Source organism: Phanerochaete carnosa (assembly GCF_000300595.1).
Source record: "Phanerochaete carnosa HHB-10118-sp unplaced genomic scaffold PHACAscaffold_4, whole genome shotgun sequence".
In the NCBI taxonomy this organism is placed as follows: Eukaryota; Fungi; Basidiomycota; class Agaricomycetes; order Polyporales; family Phanerochaetaceae; genus Phanerochaete; species Phanerochaete carnosa.
In genome coordinates this window covers 158674-173535 of record NW_006767631.1, presented here as the reverse complement: position 1 = coordinate 173535, position 14862 = coordinate 158674, and the positions used below count along the sequence as shown (strand labels likewise).

The 14862-nt window shown below is 52.3% G+C and overlaps 4 protein-coding genes across 4 annotated transcripts; 2 read left to right on the top strand and 2 right to left on the bottom strand.

The window, feature by feature from the left end:
* Nucleotides 1–1859: 1859 nt before the first annotated feature.
* Nucleotides 1860–4031, bottom strand: PHACADRAFT_207564 (uncharacterized protein; the record flags this gene model as incomplete). The annotated part of the gene is made up of 11 exons (XM_007394077.1): nt 1860–2572; nt 2632–2664; nt 2718–2775; nt 2836–2851; nt 2908–3026; nt 3186–3283; nt 3337–3443; nt 3492–3512; nt 3676–3831; nt 3887–3921; nt 3988–4031. 11 exons carry the CDS (start codon nt 4029–4031, stop codon nt 2300–2302), a joined length of 960 nt encoding a protein of 319 aa, XP_007394139.1. The 3' UTR covers nt 1860–2299.
* Nucleotides 4032–6895: 2864 nt separating this feature from the next.
* On the top strand, nt 6896–8587 carry PHACADRAFT_140921 (uncharacterized protein). Its single transcript, XM_007394076.1, has 3 exons — nt 6896–7304; nt 7356–7436; nt 7490–8587. The coding sequence occupies exons 1-3, from the start codon at nt 7050–7052 to the stop codon at nt 8306–8308; spliced, it is 1155 nt and encodes a 384-aa protein (XP_007394138.1). The 5' UTR covers nt 6896–7049; the 3' UTR covers nt 8309–8587.
* A 1533-nt stretch (nt 8588–10120) lies between these two features.
* On the bottom strand, nt 10121–11086 carry PHACADRAFT_253323 (uncharacterized protein). Its single transcript, XM_007394075.1, has one exon. It carries the CDS (start codon nt 10552–10554, stop codon nt 10195–10197), a length of 360 nt encoding a protein of 119 aa, XP_007394137.1. The 5' UTR covers nt 10555–11086; the 3' UTR covers nt 10121–10194.
* A 1277-nt stretch (nt 11087–12363) lies between these two features.
* PHACADRAFT_193901 (uncharacterized protein) lies at nt 12364–14156 on the top strand (the record flags this gene model as incomplete). The annotated part of the gene is made up of 8 exons (XM_007394074.1): nt 12364–12372; nt 12426–12535; nt 12586–12667; nt 12716–12879; nt 12926–13131; nt 13185–13706; nt 13762–13941; nt 13993–14156. 8 exons carry the CDS (start codon nt 12364–12366, stop codon nt 14154–14156), a joined length of 1437 nt encoding a protein of 478 aa, XP_007394136.1.
* Nucleotides 14157–14862: the final 706 nt, after the last annotated feature.

Sequence of the window (14862 nt, the reverse complement as noted above, 5' to 3'; positions counted from 1 at the left end):
CAGCGTCGGAAAACGCCTTGAAAGTTTGACCTATGGGTTTGTATCTGCCCTGGTAGCCAAACTCTTGAGCTAGTGCCTCTTCCTCATCCGCAGGGAGGCTTTCATTGCGGTTGAAAAGTATACGGTATCGGGATACCGCGTACTTTGCATACCACTGGGTAAATTTTCTTTCTGCTTGGTCCGGGTTAGGGTATGATTGTTGCCACTTTCCCGGATCCATTGGTATGTCCCCTGGTCTAAGGAGACGGTTGTGGTGTCGAACCGCGCTGGAGTAGGTAGCTCTGCAGCGTTGTTCCAATTCTTTGGTGTAGTTGTTACGTTTCTCTTTGCGTCTCTTCGAGTGCATGAGAGCTTTCCAGATATGGACTGAAGTAGTAAAGTCCAGTCCGTTGTTGGCGTCTGCTGCTTGGTATCAGCGTCCCTGTTGAGACGCCGGATACGAGCGAAGCGGGACTTTGGTCGTGACATTCTGTCACGAGATGTAACACACCAGTCTGACGCGCGCGTTACAAGACGTCACGTCTGACCTAACACGGAAGGTGCGGAGAGCGCCGACAACATAGACGGCACAGAAACCCCCAACCCCGGGACCCTCTGGACAAGGCGAGGTCCGCAGACCCGGAGACAGGGAGGCCCGATCGGCTGTCGTTGCTTATCATGTCTACGCTCAGTCACTGTCGTCGGATTTTCCAGCTGTCGATCTGTTCAAACCCTGAGCTTGACAAATTACTCGTGCACGTACGCTGCTGTGCTCGTCGTATTTGACGAGTATCAGCTCAACATGAACTATGCGCCATCTCCGAGCGACATTCCGCGCGTTCCAGGGTCTGCTGGTAGGGACACGCGAGGGGCACTGGGGTGAATATGAAGGATGCAAAGAAAGTGGATGAGGTCCGTCCAACGTCCGCTCTGCACCGAAAGTATCGCCCTGGTATTGACTAGGTTACTACGTACAACCCCTCTGAGACGAAGAACAGAGCTACCCGGTGTACGACTTATGCTGCAAATATTTACCGCGAAGGTTGGCCGGGCCGATTTTAAGAGGTGTAGTCAACCTGATCATTTTCGTCTCAGCTCGCAGAGCTGATCTGGTTGCACGTTGCGGCATCAATCGAAGACAACTATACAACTGCCATGTACATCAATTCAGACACCCTCAGTTTCACTTTTCCGGTACCTCTATTCCTGGTCCCGTCTTCTGCGAATTCCGAGCGCTTACCTGCGAACGTCTCCTCGTTTATCGCACTGGCTCGTCCCTTAGTCAGTACCTCGCCAGCCTCTGCGTACTGTAGCCTTCATGAACATCGTTACCACTGCCTCGAGCCACTACTGCGCCTTCTGCAGCAACCACAAGCGTTTCCGAGCGAGATCCTCCAAGTGCCGACACCATCATAAGGCCTCTAACAATGCAACTCGCGATCCTCATACCGGCCAAGGGAGGCGACATAATAACGGGTGCGTCTATTGGCTCACGTTTCTATCCTGACTTGACGCGCTTTCTGCAGGTTGAAGATGTGTAGCTCTTCTAGGCCAGTCTACGCTTCGCGTTCTCGCGCGGGGCCATCGTCCCTACAATCATCCTCTATCCCTCGAGCTGCGCGAAATACAGCCGAATCCTGGTCGGCTCTTCAACAAGGATGGCGAATTGAAGTGCGTAAATACGGTCTGGGGTCAGGAGCCGTTGATGAAGAACAAGAACAGTGGCAAAAAGGTCGACACTGTTTCGCAGTATGATTGGCGTTCAGCTAACGATGCTTGCTGGTAATCTCGTATCTGTGCGGACAGTGAAAATCTGGCTATCACATCCGTCCTTTTTGTGCTGACGGAGTCGACGAAATTCTCCTAGCTTGGCTCACGCCCTCCTCAGTGCTCAGAGCGCTTTGCGTCTAGAGTTCTGCGTTTCCTTGCTATCTGCAACGCCGTTCTGCGGCGGCAGAGCCGTATCTCCGGACGCAAATCGCTCATGCTCTGTCTAGGCCTTACACTTCCCTAAGCCACGGTTGTGCCGTCTTTGGCGACTGTTCATCGACGTTCCGGTGATGCACCACATGCGGCATGCCTTCATATCGGCGACCTGGCGAGACCGCTACACCAGAGACGATTTCGTACGGCGGATATTGAATGGTTTGGCTTACGGTATCATTTCATGTCATGTCATCTTTAAGGCAAAATAAACACATAGTGCACTCCGACAACAAAAGCGAGACCAAAATAGATGACATAGATAACTTCCCACTTATCTCTGCTCCGGCATTCGATCGCAGGGGCAACTAGCGAGTTGTAAAGCCCGTGCCGTTCGCTAGAGCACACTCGCATGCTGCACGAAACCCCCTTCAGGTCGATACCCTTGCTCTTCCGCTACGCTTGAGCGGCTATCGCCACTGTCGTCTTCTATCAGCTCCAGTTGATCGTAATCCAAGGGCTCCCCGATATTCCCGAGAAAATCTGAGGGCGCTCTGAAGTTTATAGACAAGAGTGAGAAGTGCTGTGCATCCGAGATGCTTTCCTGGTCATCAGTGTGGAAGCTGAGCTGGCGGAGGTTGAGCATGAAGCGCTGCACCAACACAGCAGGCTGTACACAGTGACACCCTATCAGCAAGGACTCTCCCTGGAGACTCGTTGCAAACTCACCATGAACTGAAGGAAGGCGTCCGCATAGTTGGCCTGTGATGATAATATCAGAATTTGTCAAAATACAGGCGCATCCTAATATTCACCTCAACAAAAGCATCCGTGAATGTCAGGAGCTGCAGAATATTCATAGCCAGAAGTGCACTTAGAGAACGTGCATTAGCGATGCTATTTTTAAGTCCGATTTCTTGGCCCTTAGCTTACACAAAATAAAGGGAGCCTAAATCGGCATTGTGTGAGCCGTGCCGTGTACGGACAAGTTGGAGACATGCATACCGTCTCGGAGAAGCACAGTAGAAATAGAGGAGCCGAGCTCGAGCCGTCGCATCTCTTGGAATTGCTTGAACGATTTGACCCATGTCAGCGCAAGGACGGCTATGTCAGCGGCGATTGCACTGCCTCTTGTTATAAAGAGCACTGCATGTGTACATATTATGATCATGATGCGAGAACGCAGCCATAAAATAGTAGACGTACGTCTAAATTGTAGGAAGAAAGATTGTCAGTGTACAAGCCCGGAACGTTCAACAGCTTTTGGATGAATCGTAACGTACTCATTGGTGAGCTTAGGCTGGATATTGACGAAGTTGCTGCAGTAAGTGCCGTGAATCGGGATGTCCTGGCACAAAAGCACGGTATGTACTGAGGCAAACTAGATAAAAGTCAGCTTTCGGTACGGTTTACCATATCACTCATACAACGCACAATGTTAGTTCCAACTGGAACTAGCCCGAGCATAAAGACGATGGTAGTAAAAACGTATTTCATCCTCGACTGTTGCCAGAGCGCATACACGCGGAGAGCGGAGAATACTACACAGAAGATCAGCCCTAGGATGATTGAATGGCAGACGAGCTTACGGGAAGTCAGGGTTGTGATAGCTAAGAACACCGTTTGATAAAATGAGTAAATCAGTTTAATCCTTGTGACAGATCATGCGGCGTGCTGCGCGTTAGAGAGGACTCCATGTAATAGTAAATATACGCCTATGGGCAATGTGAGCTTGCTGTCTGTCTTCGAATTTGAGTAGCATCAAGAGCTCACACGAGGTTTGTTTTGCAGGCATATACATCAAGATTACCCCCCAAAGCATGAGCCACCGAGTGCTCAACAGCATCATCGAAGTGGCCGTAAACTTCCTCTTCCACACCACTGCAATCTCCTGGTCGAGCGTAACGACATATTCATAAGTTACAAGGGCTAAAGATAACTGGTGAGCCCGGGGCTGCCAGGGCCTGACGACGCGACAACGTACCAATGAGCGAGCACGACACATAGTCTTGTGCTAGACTGGATATACACGAAGGGCGTCAGAGGTAAAGGGAGTATATTCTGGAGAGTAAGGAAGTCCCGTACAGTACTTGCAGTTCCTGCTTCAGGTCTCCATTCGACTGAGCCATGTCACCTCAGGATGTATTGCAGAGCGGTGAACTTGCTCGCGACCAATATATACCAGAACAGACGGCCGCAGATCTGCACTCCTCAGTACAGGTCGATCATAATCTGCGTTCACTCACCGCCACAGCCAGCCCATTGATCGATTGACCTAAGCGCAGATATCTGGGTTGATGACGCCTTGATTCACGATCCATTCGGCACAGCGAAACAAGCTGCGTACCAGGCATGAAGGGGCTATTAGTCTGTGATTTTGCACCATGGTCGAAGGCGAGTTTCCTAGCACTCTTGCCACACATAGCATAATCAATCAAGTCAGGCTAAGATACTTGTGTATGATAATAATAATAATCGCGCAGGAGGGATGTGCAGGTGCCTGTTGTATATTACTGAGCATCGCCCCGTCTACAGCTCCTCACAAGAGCGTGAGAAGGAAATAGGCGAGATGCTGTGAGGAGAAGATTATAGCCACCTTGTATCTGACACGGCTGATTTTCGTCCTGATGTAGAGATGGCACGGAACCAGCGAGAGGCGCTTCCCAGCGCGCAGAGCAGATGTCCGCCCACTTCAAGGAGAGACCGTGGGAGGTATCATGACCGCACACGGAAATGGGTAACGCACATAAGATACCATCGCAGCATGAAACATCCCGCGTGCTGCGACGATCTTCAGATGTGGCGTAAGGAACGCTGTGCATGCAGAACCTAATCAGGCGCGTATACCCCGGCCGAATGATGCTATCGGGATAGAAGCAGCGCAGGACCCCAGAAAGACCAAAGCAAAAGGGGCGGTAAATACGAACAGAACACCGCCACATCTTGACGTACTAGGGCTTGATAACATGGATTAGGTCCTCGGGTGAGTAATAGTATATGTGCAGAGCGAGTGCGCTCGTCCAACTTCACCGGTCACCTTCCAACGTATTCAGACCGCATTGGACGAGGAGTCGCATGCGCAATGTCGCGATCCTTTGGGGGGGGGGGGGGCGATCCGGTATTGACTTCGACTCATTGATATATCGTACAGCTGGCTGACCCCTCTGCCTCGGTTAGTGTCCTGTGTACGGTTACACTCCATATCTCGCGTTAGCAGGCTCACCTATATCACACCCGAATATCCCTATGCTTGTCGGGAGCCTGGGGGAATTGCTAGCCGGCGCGAAGGATCTTCTGAACGAGAATCCATGTGTCCCTCTCCCCCTCGATCCCAGCCGAGGATCACAGAGCGAGCGCCCCAAACCGGACCAGCAAGCAAAAAGAGGCAGCAAGAGCTGGGATAGTGCATGCATTTTGGTAAGACAGATTACAACTTTATGAGTCTGCTACCGACCCAGACTTGATCTGACCTCACCTTTGACTTTTTATGCCAGTCTACGCCTCAGTTACTTGGACACGTATTCCCGCGGTGATTTTTACTTTCGCTTACACGCTCAATCTTCTGCTCAACACTCGACATACGTTTCCTCGAACACGCTGTTCTATCCACTCGTCCTCACCACCTGGTAACGCATAGCGCCCGGTGGCACATCGCGGGCTAGTGCTAACATTCTAGGTCGAGCTCCTTGCGTTTCACTAGGTCGGTATTGCTGGGTCTGTGCCTTGCGCTTTGTACCTCTACGCGGTCGCGTGTTCGTGTCGGCTGAAGGGTGGGCTGGCAGCGGTGCTTGTCATGAACGAGATAATGAACAGGCTTGCCAACACCCAAACTGCATCTTTTGGCTGTAGGTGCCTGTCAGCGGTATAGGTTGGCCAGACAAAAACACCGATCGTCACTGGGAGGCGCCCGACATCACGTACGTCCGCTTCGCCTTTCGTCTGCTCGATGTTTGTATCGCACATCGGTACCACTTTCCCCCGGAAGGCTGTAATTCTGCCCCATCTACTTCAAATAGGGATCCCTAGTGACCGACACGGGTATGTTGGAGATGTGCCGAGGAAGTCGTAATCTGCGTCAGAGGCCCGAAGCCTTCCGCACCGATCCCGACGACGAGAAGTTCGAAAGTCCGTTGTACGCCGGTAGTCCCAGAGCTCAAACCCTCTCTCGGCGCACGGGCCCCACGATGATTCCTTGCACAAGTAGTCCGCTAGGTAGATCTCAGGCTTCTTTGTGCGAAGCTCTGCAGAAGCTTGACTAGATGGTGTCCGTCCGTTCGTACCCCACCTCTTCATGGAGGCGCGAGACACACTGTTGACGAAAATATCATGGGCATACAAAGCATGTGCATGAGCATCCGATAAAGCACATACCAGTCCCAAGTACTTCCGGCGCGAAACGCGTAGTACATCGTGTCGACGTGCCCAACAGTCACAGCACACATGTCGGTCTATAAGCTGGTAGCAACCAACTTTCCTGACAGAGACGTGTAGATGTCCGTAGCAGGTGGCGGACGAGAGTCGTGGTGGTTAAGAAGAGAGCATGGAAGCGCGCTTCGAAGGCGCCTTGACCTCAACTTTTACCTATTCACCAGGATCTCTTGGCATCGATCCCTTGTCCAGCTGTGCTCAATCCTTGTCGTCCACGATCTTCAGCCTATGCTACCGCCATTAGTGGAGGACAGTGATCTGGAATGTCACGTCTTTTGAAGACCGAGTTCTCAAGCTCAAGCTTCAACTTCACCATCTGGCACACGCGGAGCCTTGCAACCAAGTCGAGAGAGAGGAAGCCTCGATTACGTACGGAACTAGTGTGTAAGTCGTTTTCCCAGCATATGCGCACCGCCATAGCCGACCTGCGCTCTCGAAGCCTGTACAACTCTCGGCCATCCACTACACCCTGTCGTTCCGTTGAAACATTGAGGACCGTGTGAAGTCACTCACCGAAAAGTCCGTATGTTCCCTTTGAAGCCAATTCCTAAGACTTCCAAACGGGTTTATTCTCTCGGTGGAAGTTGCAACGAATGACGCGAGAGTGTGGCACCTTCTGTTTCGCTGGTGCTGACCAATGAATGTCCCATCTGCAGCGCACCGTGGCTTAAAGACAAGATGACCTAATCTCACTAAATTGATCATCTGCACTACTCGCCATGTCCACCCACCGTGCTGTCGCTATCACTGCCATTGGGTCGCTGCAGGTCATCGACTTGCCTACCCCAGCTCCTGAGCCCGACGAAGTGCTAGTGCATGTACGCTACGCTGCACTTATCCCTTTCGACGAATATCAACTCGATGCAGGTTTCGCGCTGTCCGTGAACGACTTCCCGCGTGTGGTCGGGTTTGCTAGTGCGGGATATGTGAAGGCCGTCGGATCGAACGTGAAGGACTTGAAGGAAGGGGATAGGGTACGTTCAACATCTGCTCGGCGCAGGATGTGTCGTCCTAATTCTGACTAGGTTACTGCATACAACTTCCCTGAGACGAAGAACAAAGCTGCTCAAGAGTATACACTTGTGCCGCGGGTCCATGTCGCGAAGGTCAGTCAGACCGGCCCTGCGTTCAAGTGCAGTCAAATTAATCATCTTCACAGGTCCCAGAATCGGTTCAGCTGCACGAAGCAGCATCCATTACGGACAACTACACCACTGCCATATACACCGTTTTCGGTAGTCCCAATCTCGCACTACCAGTGCCTCCGTCCCTAGTTCCGTCTTCCGCGATCCCTGAACGCACCGCTGTGGACCTTTCCGCACCTGCCCTTGTCTACGGCGCGGGCTCGTCCTCTGGCCAGTTCCTCGTTCAGGCTCTGCGCATTGCAGGCTTCACGAACATCTTTGCTGTCGCGTCAAGCCACCATCATACCTTCCTGCGCACGCTTGGCGCTACTCAGACCTTCGACTACCGCGCACCGGACGTCGTCTCGCAGATTCGCGCTGCTGCCGGCAGCACCGCGTACGGGCGCTTCGCAGTCGCGGTCGACCCTATCGCTGCACGCTCGAGCCTGACGCTGCTTAGCGAAATCCTCGCGCCGTCCGGCACTGCAGCAGACACGCCCGCAACGCGGCTCGCGATCCTCGCGCCATTCAAGGATGGCGACAGCGTGACGAACGCGCCCGATAGCGCGATGCACTTCACGTTCCCGCCCTGGCTCGATGCGCTGTTCGCTGGCAAGGACGTGCAGCTCCTCCCGATCTTTACCTTCCAACTGCACGGCGACGCCTTCTCGCGCGAAAACATTATTCCTGTCATTCTCCCGCGGCTTCTCGAGCGCGGTGAGATACGGCCGAACCCCATTCGGTTATTGAACGAGGGCAGCGTGCTAGATCGCGTAAACACGGGGTTGGAGCTGTTGAGGAAGAACAAGGTTAGCGGGGAGAAGGTTGTTGTCGACTTGCAGTTCGATGTCTAGGACTCATATCGGAGAATCCTGTAATATTGTGCGTATATGAAGAATCATGAATTCGATGACAGCATGCCCCCTCCCCAAACACTGTCTGCAAGAACTGTTCGCTCCAGTTAAGATGACGGTTAGCGTAAGGGCTTATAGGACAAGAAGGCAGGCAGCCTCTACTGCATGACGGTCTGGGAGAGTGATATATATATACATATGCACCTTTGTGGGTATTCTGATCGTTTGCTACCTATAAAGTTCGAGGCTTGCGCGCACCAGCGCTGTCTAGGAGGCGGGATGACATAAGCATCTATAGCGGGCTTTCGCAAACGGAAGTGCGGCGGCGGCGCTCGCCGCCGCCGTGCCGCGCTATCTTCTCTGGTGCAAGGCAAAATTCGTACGCTTCTGGTCTGTGACCCGCAGAACCAAAGGCTATTGATATTGAGGTAAGTTTGCCAGTCATGCATGTGATGTGTTTGCTTACTCACTCAGACTCAAGCGTACTGTTTTGGCTACCACTTGACGCATAGTAAAGTGGTGGACTATAGGCCAAATTTCCGCCCTTCTCCTGCATAAGCTGGAACTTCAGTCTGTACTACATTCTAAACTTCGTAAGAGCCGATTTTGTGTACTCTTCCCGTGGCATGTTGCTCCGTCAATTTTTTTGTTATCGCGGGGTGGGAGCAATGCTTACCTTCACCGCAGAACCTGGCTTATTGTTACTAGGCGGTTCCGTGTGAAGATTAGCTTGCTACAACTCTGCTGGTCGGCCAGTGATTCGATCTTGTTTTGGGTTTGCATATGCATCTCAAGAGCATCTGATATAAGGCCAGATCCTTCCACATTTTCCCAGCGATGCTAAGATTACCATCGGACTGTTCACTCGCCATCGAACACTATCTACTGTGTTATTCATATCATCTCCAAAATCTTTCAGCCAGGGTCGAGCACTGACATCCATCTCCCGGCCTTCCACGATGAAATCTTTGTGACTGTGGCCAATCTAAACGCCACGATGATCTTTGAGTATACACCGCTCTCGGGGTGAATGTGGAGCTGCTATCATGCTTAACGTGAACTCTATTGTGCAGGATATTCACAAGGACGCTCTGCCAGCGAGGCGTTCTCGCTTCACGGTCTTCTTTACAATATTTCAATTCGAGGATGGATTCGCACAGCACACGGGTCATGCCGCCCACCCGTCGGGACGAACAAACGGGGGCTAGTGTCATTCCAACGCTCTGGTGGGTCTTTGAGGCTTGACAGCCAGGGATGTATCTAGCCTTATCCTACTGTGAGATAGCTCAGTGGGCGTCGTATTGTGGGCCGAGCCACCACAGCACGACAGTTATTCATGACTGTATACCCTGGCAGGCGGGTTAATCCCACCTGTAAAGAAGATAGTCGTTCCTGCACTATGATACTCCAGCATCCATGTGGTAATATCGTAGTAGTGCCCCGCCGCGCATGTTCAGTCGGAACAATATCAATCATTTATTGTCCAGGGCGACACGCTATCTGCGAGTACTACGGGACCAAGTCATTGCACATTTCCAGATATTAGCGACGACCCAATCAACGTGTGCGGAATGCGAAGACGTGACGGGTAAGGAAAAGTGTCCCGCGATTAAAATGAAGTAGATAGCCTCGGGCCTCGAGAAGAGTCCGTGACAAAACCGATCCTGCATGCCGGGGGGTCCGCGGAATCAAGTTACGTTAATGCATAAGACGTTACAGTCTGCGTGCCGGACCAGAAGCGTTTCCAGGTACCTGTGGGCGGCAGCACAATGGTCCATGAGCATGAAATTGCGACAAAGACGCAGAATGGCCATACCCAATAAAACCGGGAAGGACGACCACCAGCTCGGTGGGTCACAGAGCGTCCTGAGATAAGCTGTTCAAGACTACCGTTCTTGCAAAAGAGAAATTGTATGCGCTTGCAAGTCCTGTCGGGCCGAATCCAGATCGCTCGTCATGGACTGCCAGTAGTGTAGGCGAGGCGAAGACGGGCGCGAGCATGGCGTAAACCAACACCGTGGAGGATTGTAGCGCAAAGCGAATGAAGGTTCTGTTTCCGCAGCCTCCCCAATTGTGCAACTGGCCGAACTCGGTTTCGTGGGTAGGGCCCTGCTGCCCAATTCGCGCTTCTCTTCATTCGCTCTGTGGGTCTTCGCCTCCACAGAATAGCCTCCAGGCATTGACTCGCGATCCGCACATGAAAACAGTAGTGGACTGCTCACGGTTACCGAGCTGTCGTCGCGCATGGCTTGCACCTAGACTTTCAATCCAATCAGAGACGAGCGGGGACCTGATGGCTTCGCCATCCTGCTTGCTGTGGTTCGCCGACAGCCAAGCTTGACAGGCCCGGGGCAGGGAGTTGGTCCAGTGGACACAGAGGCCTCGGGTCGGCGACAGGTATTGAAGAAGCTGAGCGGCGTTGGGTGGTGCAGTACGATAGTTTCACTGGACGCTTGCGCTCCAGCTGAGGGCCAGGGTGACGAACGCACGAGACAAATTTAGGCAGTCGGCACGTACCAAAAGGCGCAGCTCAACCTTAACTTCTCTATCTCCAGTGTTTCTAGACAAGCCAACAGCAGTGTTGTGGAGGAGCATCTTGAGACTCGAGCAGTTCACTTTCAGCCCGATGCTATTCTCGTGGGCGGTACGCCTATATCTCGCCGCTAAAGAAAGGTGGTGTTGAGCAGACACTAATCATCTAAAAATTGCGCGATGGAGATCTGGTTAGACATCTAGGGCAGGTTCGGAGTCCTGGCAGCGGTGAGGATGGTGGCCAGCAGGAAGGTACACGGTAGCGCGCTTTACGCAAGTTGACCTCTTGCAACACACTCTGATTTTTGCCCACGACTTTGGTTTTCCCTCCTGTGCATGCCGCTCTAAATTTCGAGGCTTATTTATCACCTGTGTTATGAGGTACGGCAATGTTGTAATGCCACACCGCAGCATCTTCCTCGAACTGGCCAGACTAGGGTCATAGAGACGGAGGGCGCGCCTTCGCGCAGACCATCCGGCCGCTCGAAAATCACGCCTGGCTACTGTCCTGTGAACGCCATCGTTATCGTCGCATCCCCTCTGCCGTCAGTCTGCCCAGCTTGGTCCAGGCGAGCTGCTCATTCATGTCATTAAGCGGTGCTCTTCTCGCCCGGCTCACTCGCTGGGTACCGACAAAATACTCTTTAATCGTCTTCGGCGCGTTGTGGGACGTGTTGGTTCCAGAAATGCGGGGTCGAATGCGGAGGATGTGAAGGATAAAAGGTGCGACTGATATTCACTGTGCACGGAAGGGATCGTTCTAACCTTACCTAGAATGCTGTATACCACTTGTCCTCGACGAAGGATATAGCAGCCAAAGGCTGCAGCTTGTACCGTGAGTTTTCGCCGCGGAAGCTTGTGAGCTCGATACTACCCAAGATATCCCTGTACAGATTAGTTTCATCGTAGCATTCGCATAGCTGCATGAAGCTGAATCAATTACAAACAGCTTATGGAACGGCTACGCAAATCACTTCTGACAGCTAGGCTTTTGTGCTACCAGTACGTCCCGCGCACGAACCTCACCGCAAACTCATTCTTGAGCCCGCTTCTCGTCTCAAGTTCCGCACACCGCACGCTCCAAGGCATCTTCTCCGTCTTCTCGAGCCAATATCATATTTCCTCGAACGTTCAGCACAAAACTCGTACCTAGACCATTGCGTTGGATACTGCTTCGTAAATGGGATAGGTAGGTACTTCTCGGTGAACAGAATCGGCAGCTATAATTGTGCTCCAGACGATTTCATGTTCACGATATCACGCGATTGCACCTTTGTGAAGTAGGACTATCGGCCTTTTGCATTGGTGGTCGCACCCACACGGCTTGAGATATGCTCAGGGCTTCAGCCTATGGAACGAAAGAAGCCACGGACATGCGTCGAAGCTCACAACATCTCTGGTCACAAGGGCTCGCTTACACAGTCAGAGAAACGCCTTAAAGTCAAACCCCGCGCGTGGTGTTGCTTGTATATAAGCCAACTGAGCTGAGGTACGGTCAGTTCAGCGCGTTGATATCTATCATCATGGACAAGGTCTGTCGATTCAGACACTGTTCTTACCACCTGCTGAGTTTCTTGTCTTATAGGATATCCTGTGCGCCGAGTCTGGTGTGTCAGACGCTGAGAAATTTTCGATTACGGAGAGGTCGGTCGAGGATGTGAGAGCCTGCAGCGTCGATCCAAAAGCTGAGCTGAGGTGTGGTGCATACGCCTTTCCTGCTAACCTATACTAAATCATCTTCTCAGAATCGTGCGAAGGATAGACATGCGGCTTTTGCCGGCATCGATGTTCATCTACTTGCTCTGCTTCTTGGATCGCACAGATATAGTGAGTTGTTCGCGAATCTTCGTGACAGCCCTGACTGAAGTGGCACAGGGAAACGCAAGGATCCTCAATAGCACAGCGGGCGATTCACTGGCGGAAACAATTCGGATCTCTAATCAGCAATACCTGACTGCGCTTCTGGTGTTCATCATTGCTTACTCGCTGTTCGATGTGCCTTCAAACTACATGTTGCACAGGTTTCGCCCGAGTCGTTGGTACGTCCTTCGCTTTGCGTTGAGCATCCTCACTAAGTGCTTGTAGGATTGCGTGCCTGATGGTAGGTTGGGGACTCATGACGATGGTCCTGGGTGCCGTAGAGAACTTTGCCGCGCTCGTCGTCATCCGTTTTCTTCAGGGAGCTTTCGAAGCGGGGCTGTTTCCTGGTATCATATACTGCCTCACGTTCTGGTACAAGCAAGATGAGAGAGGCCTCAGAGCGGCGTTCATTGCGGGCTGCGCGACGCTAGGTAAGATTTCAAACCAAGGTGAAACGCCACTGATTTGCAGACTTTACTCACAGCGGGTGCTTTCGGCGGGGCGATTGCCTTCGGTATTGGACACATGGACGGTATACGTGGCCTACAAGGGTGGCGCTGGCTTTTCATCTTCGAAGGGATCCCTTCCTGTTTATGCGCAATTCTGGTCTATTTCTTCTATCCCGACTTTCCCGAGGCCAGCGAGTGGCTTTCAGCGGAGGAACGCGCTCTTGCCACTGAGCGAATCAAAGGTGTTGCATCACTTGGCCACGAAAAGTTGACGTGGGCCGAAGCGAAGGCGACACTAGTGGATTGGCGGCTCTATCTACACCACGCACTGTGCATTTCGTTCGCAGTGCCATTTTCGAGCATCTCGCTCTTCACTCCGACTATCGTGTCGGGCCTCGGATACGAAGGTCTTGCGGCGCAGCTCTTCACTGTCCCTCCGTATGCCATTGCGTTTGTCGTTGGTCTTGTCGTCGCTTGGCAGGCAGACAAACGGAGCATGCGCTCGTGGACGGTCTTCGCATGTTTCGTTATCTCAGGCATATGTTTCCTCATGCAAGGTAAGCGGATGGTACTCTTCATCCGGCGTGGTCGCTGAGCTTAGAGCCTGCGTAGGTCTAGTGTCTTCGCACGCCTTCAAGGCTCGATACGGGCTGCTATGCGTGGCCGTCCCTTTCTCGTTTGCCCTCCAGCCCATTCTTCTCAGCTGGCTCACTGCGAACCTTCGAAGCACTGGTGCTACCACGCTTGCTGTGCCGATGAATGTCTCTATTGGACAGGCGGGTCAAATTGTTGGTATGTCTGGATCGGAGACTCTTTAGCTCTAGGGGACTGACCAACCCCCAGGTATCTACATCTATAAGAATTCTGAAGCACCTGGGTACCCGACAGGACATTTTACAAATGCCGCTTTTCTTCTTGCTGGGGCTATCATGGTTCTCACGTTGCGCGCCGTATACATTAAACGCAATCAACGTCTGTCTGAAGCAGATCGCAAATGGCAGCTCTGAGGTATTAGACTGTTGCACAGTGTTCATCCTCTTTCCCTGCATATTTACAAGGATACCGTAGCATCTGTTTGCCTGATCACCGAAGCGATAGGCGATATCTCGAAGTACGTTACCAGTACGTTACCGTTAGCCAGGGGGCTGCGTAGATTTGGCTGGGATGAAGCAATGATCATATCCTTCTCCGTGATTCAGCCGCATCGTTTCAGGATGTGCTGATCTATTTCGCCGGGTTGTCGCACTGCGGAGCATGGCGGATCGGGTTGGGCGAAAACGACAGGCGCTATTGGTTCATGCGTGCGTCGCTTTCCTGGGCATGTTACACAAGGGTCGGCATTGCAGGTAGTAGGCTCAACCCTCTCCTACGTCAACCGCGTATGCTGCAGCGACGAGCTCAAGATGACCTTGCCGCCGTTGGGCCGACAGCGCGTACTCTTCCTGCGTGATGTCGAAGTTCTCGTCATGACTCGTGAGTTGCGCGGAATCATTCGTAACGTCAGGCTGAATTTGATTTCAGGGCACTCGTGACGATCAGTTCGTTATTGGCTTTACCGCAAGTGGCGAGTGGACAGCCCAAGACAATTTGCATTACGCTATCGGTCAAAGCAGGAATTCAATTCTTCTCATATCGTCGCAGAGATAGTCGTATGGAACGATCATGCGCCCATAAGTTCTTCTCTTGATGCTATTGTCTGGGGGGGGGGGGGTG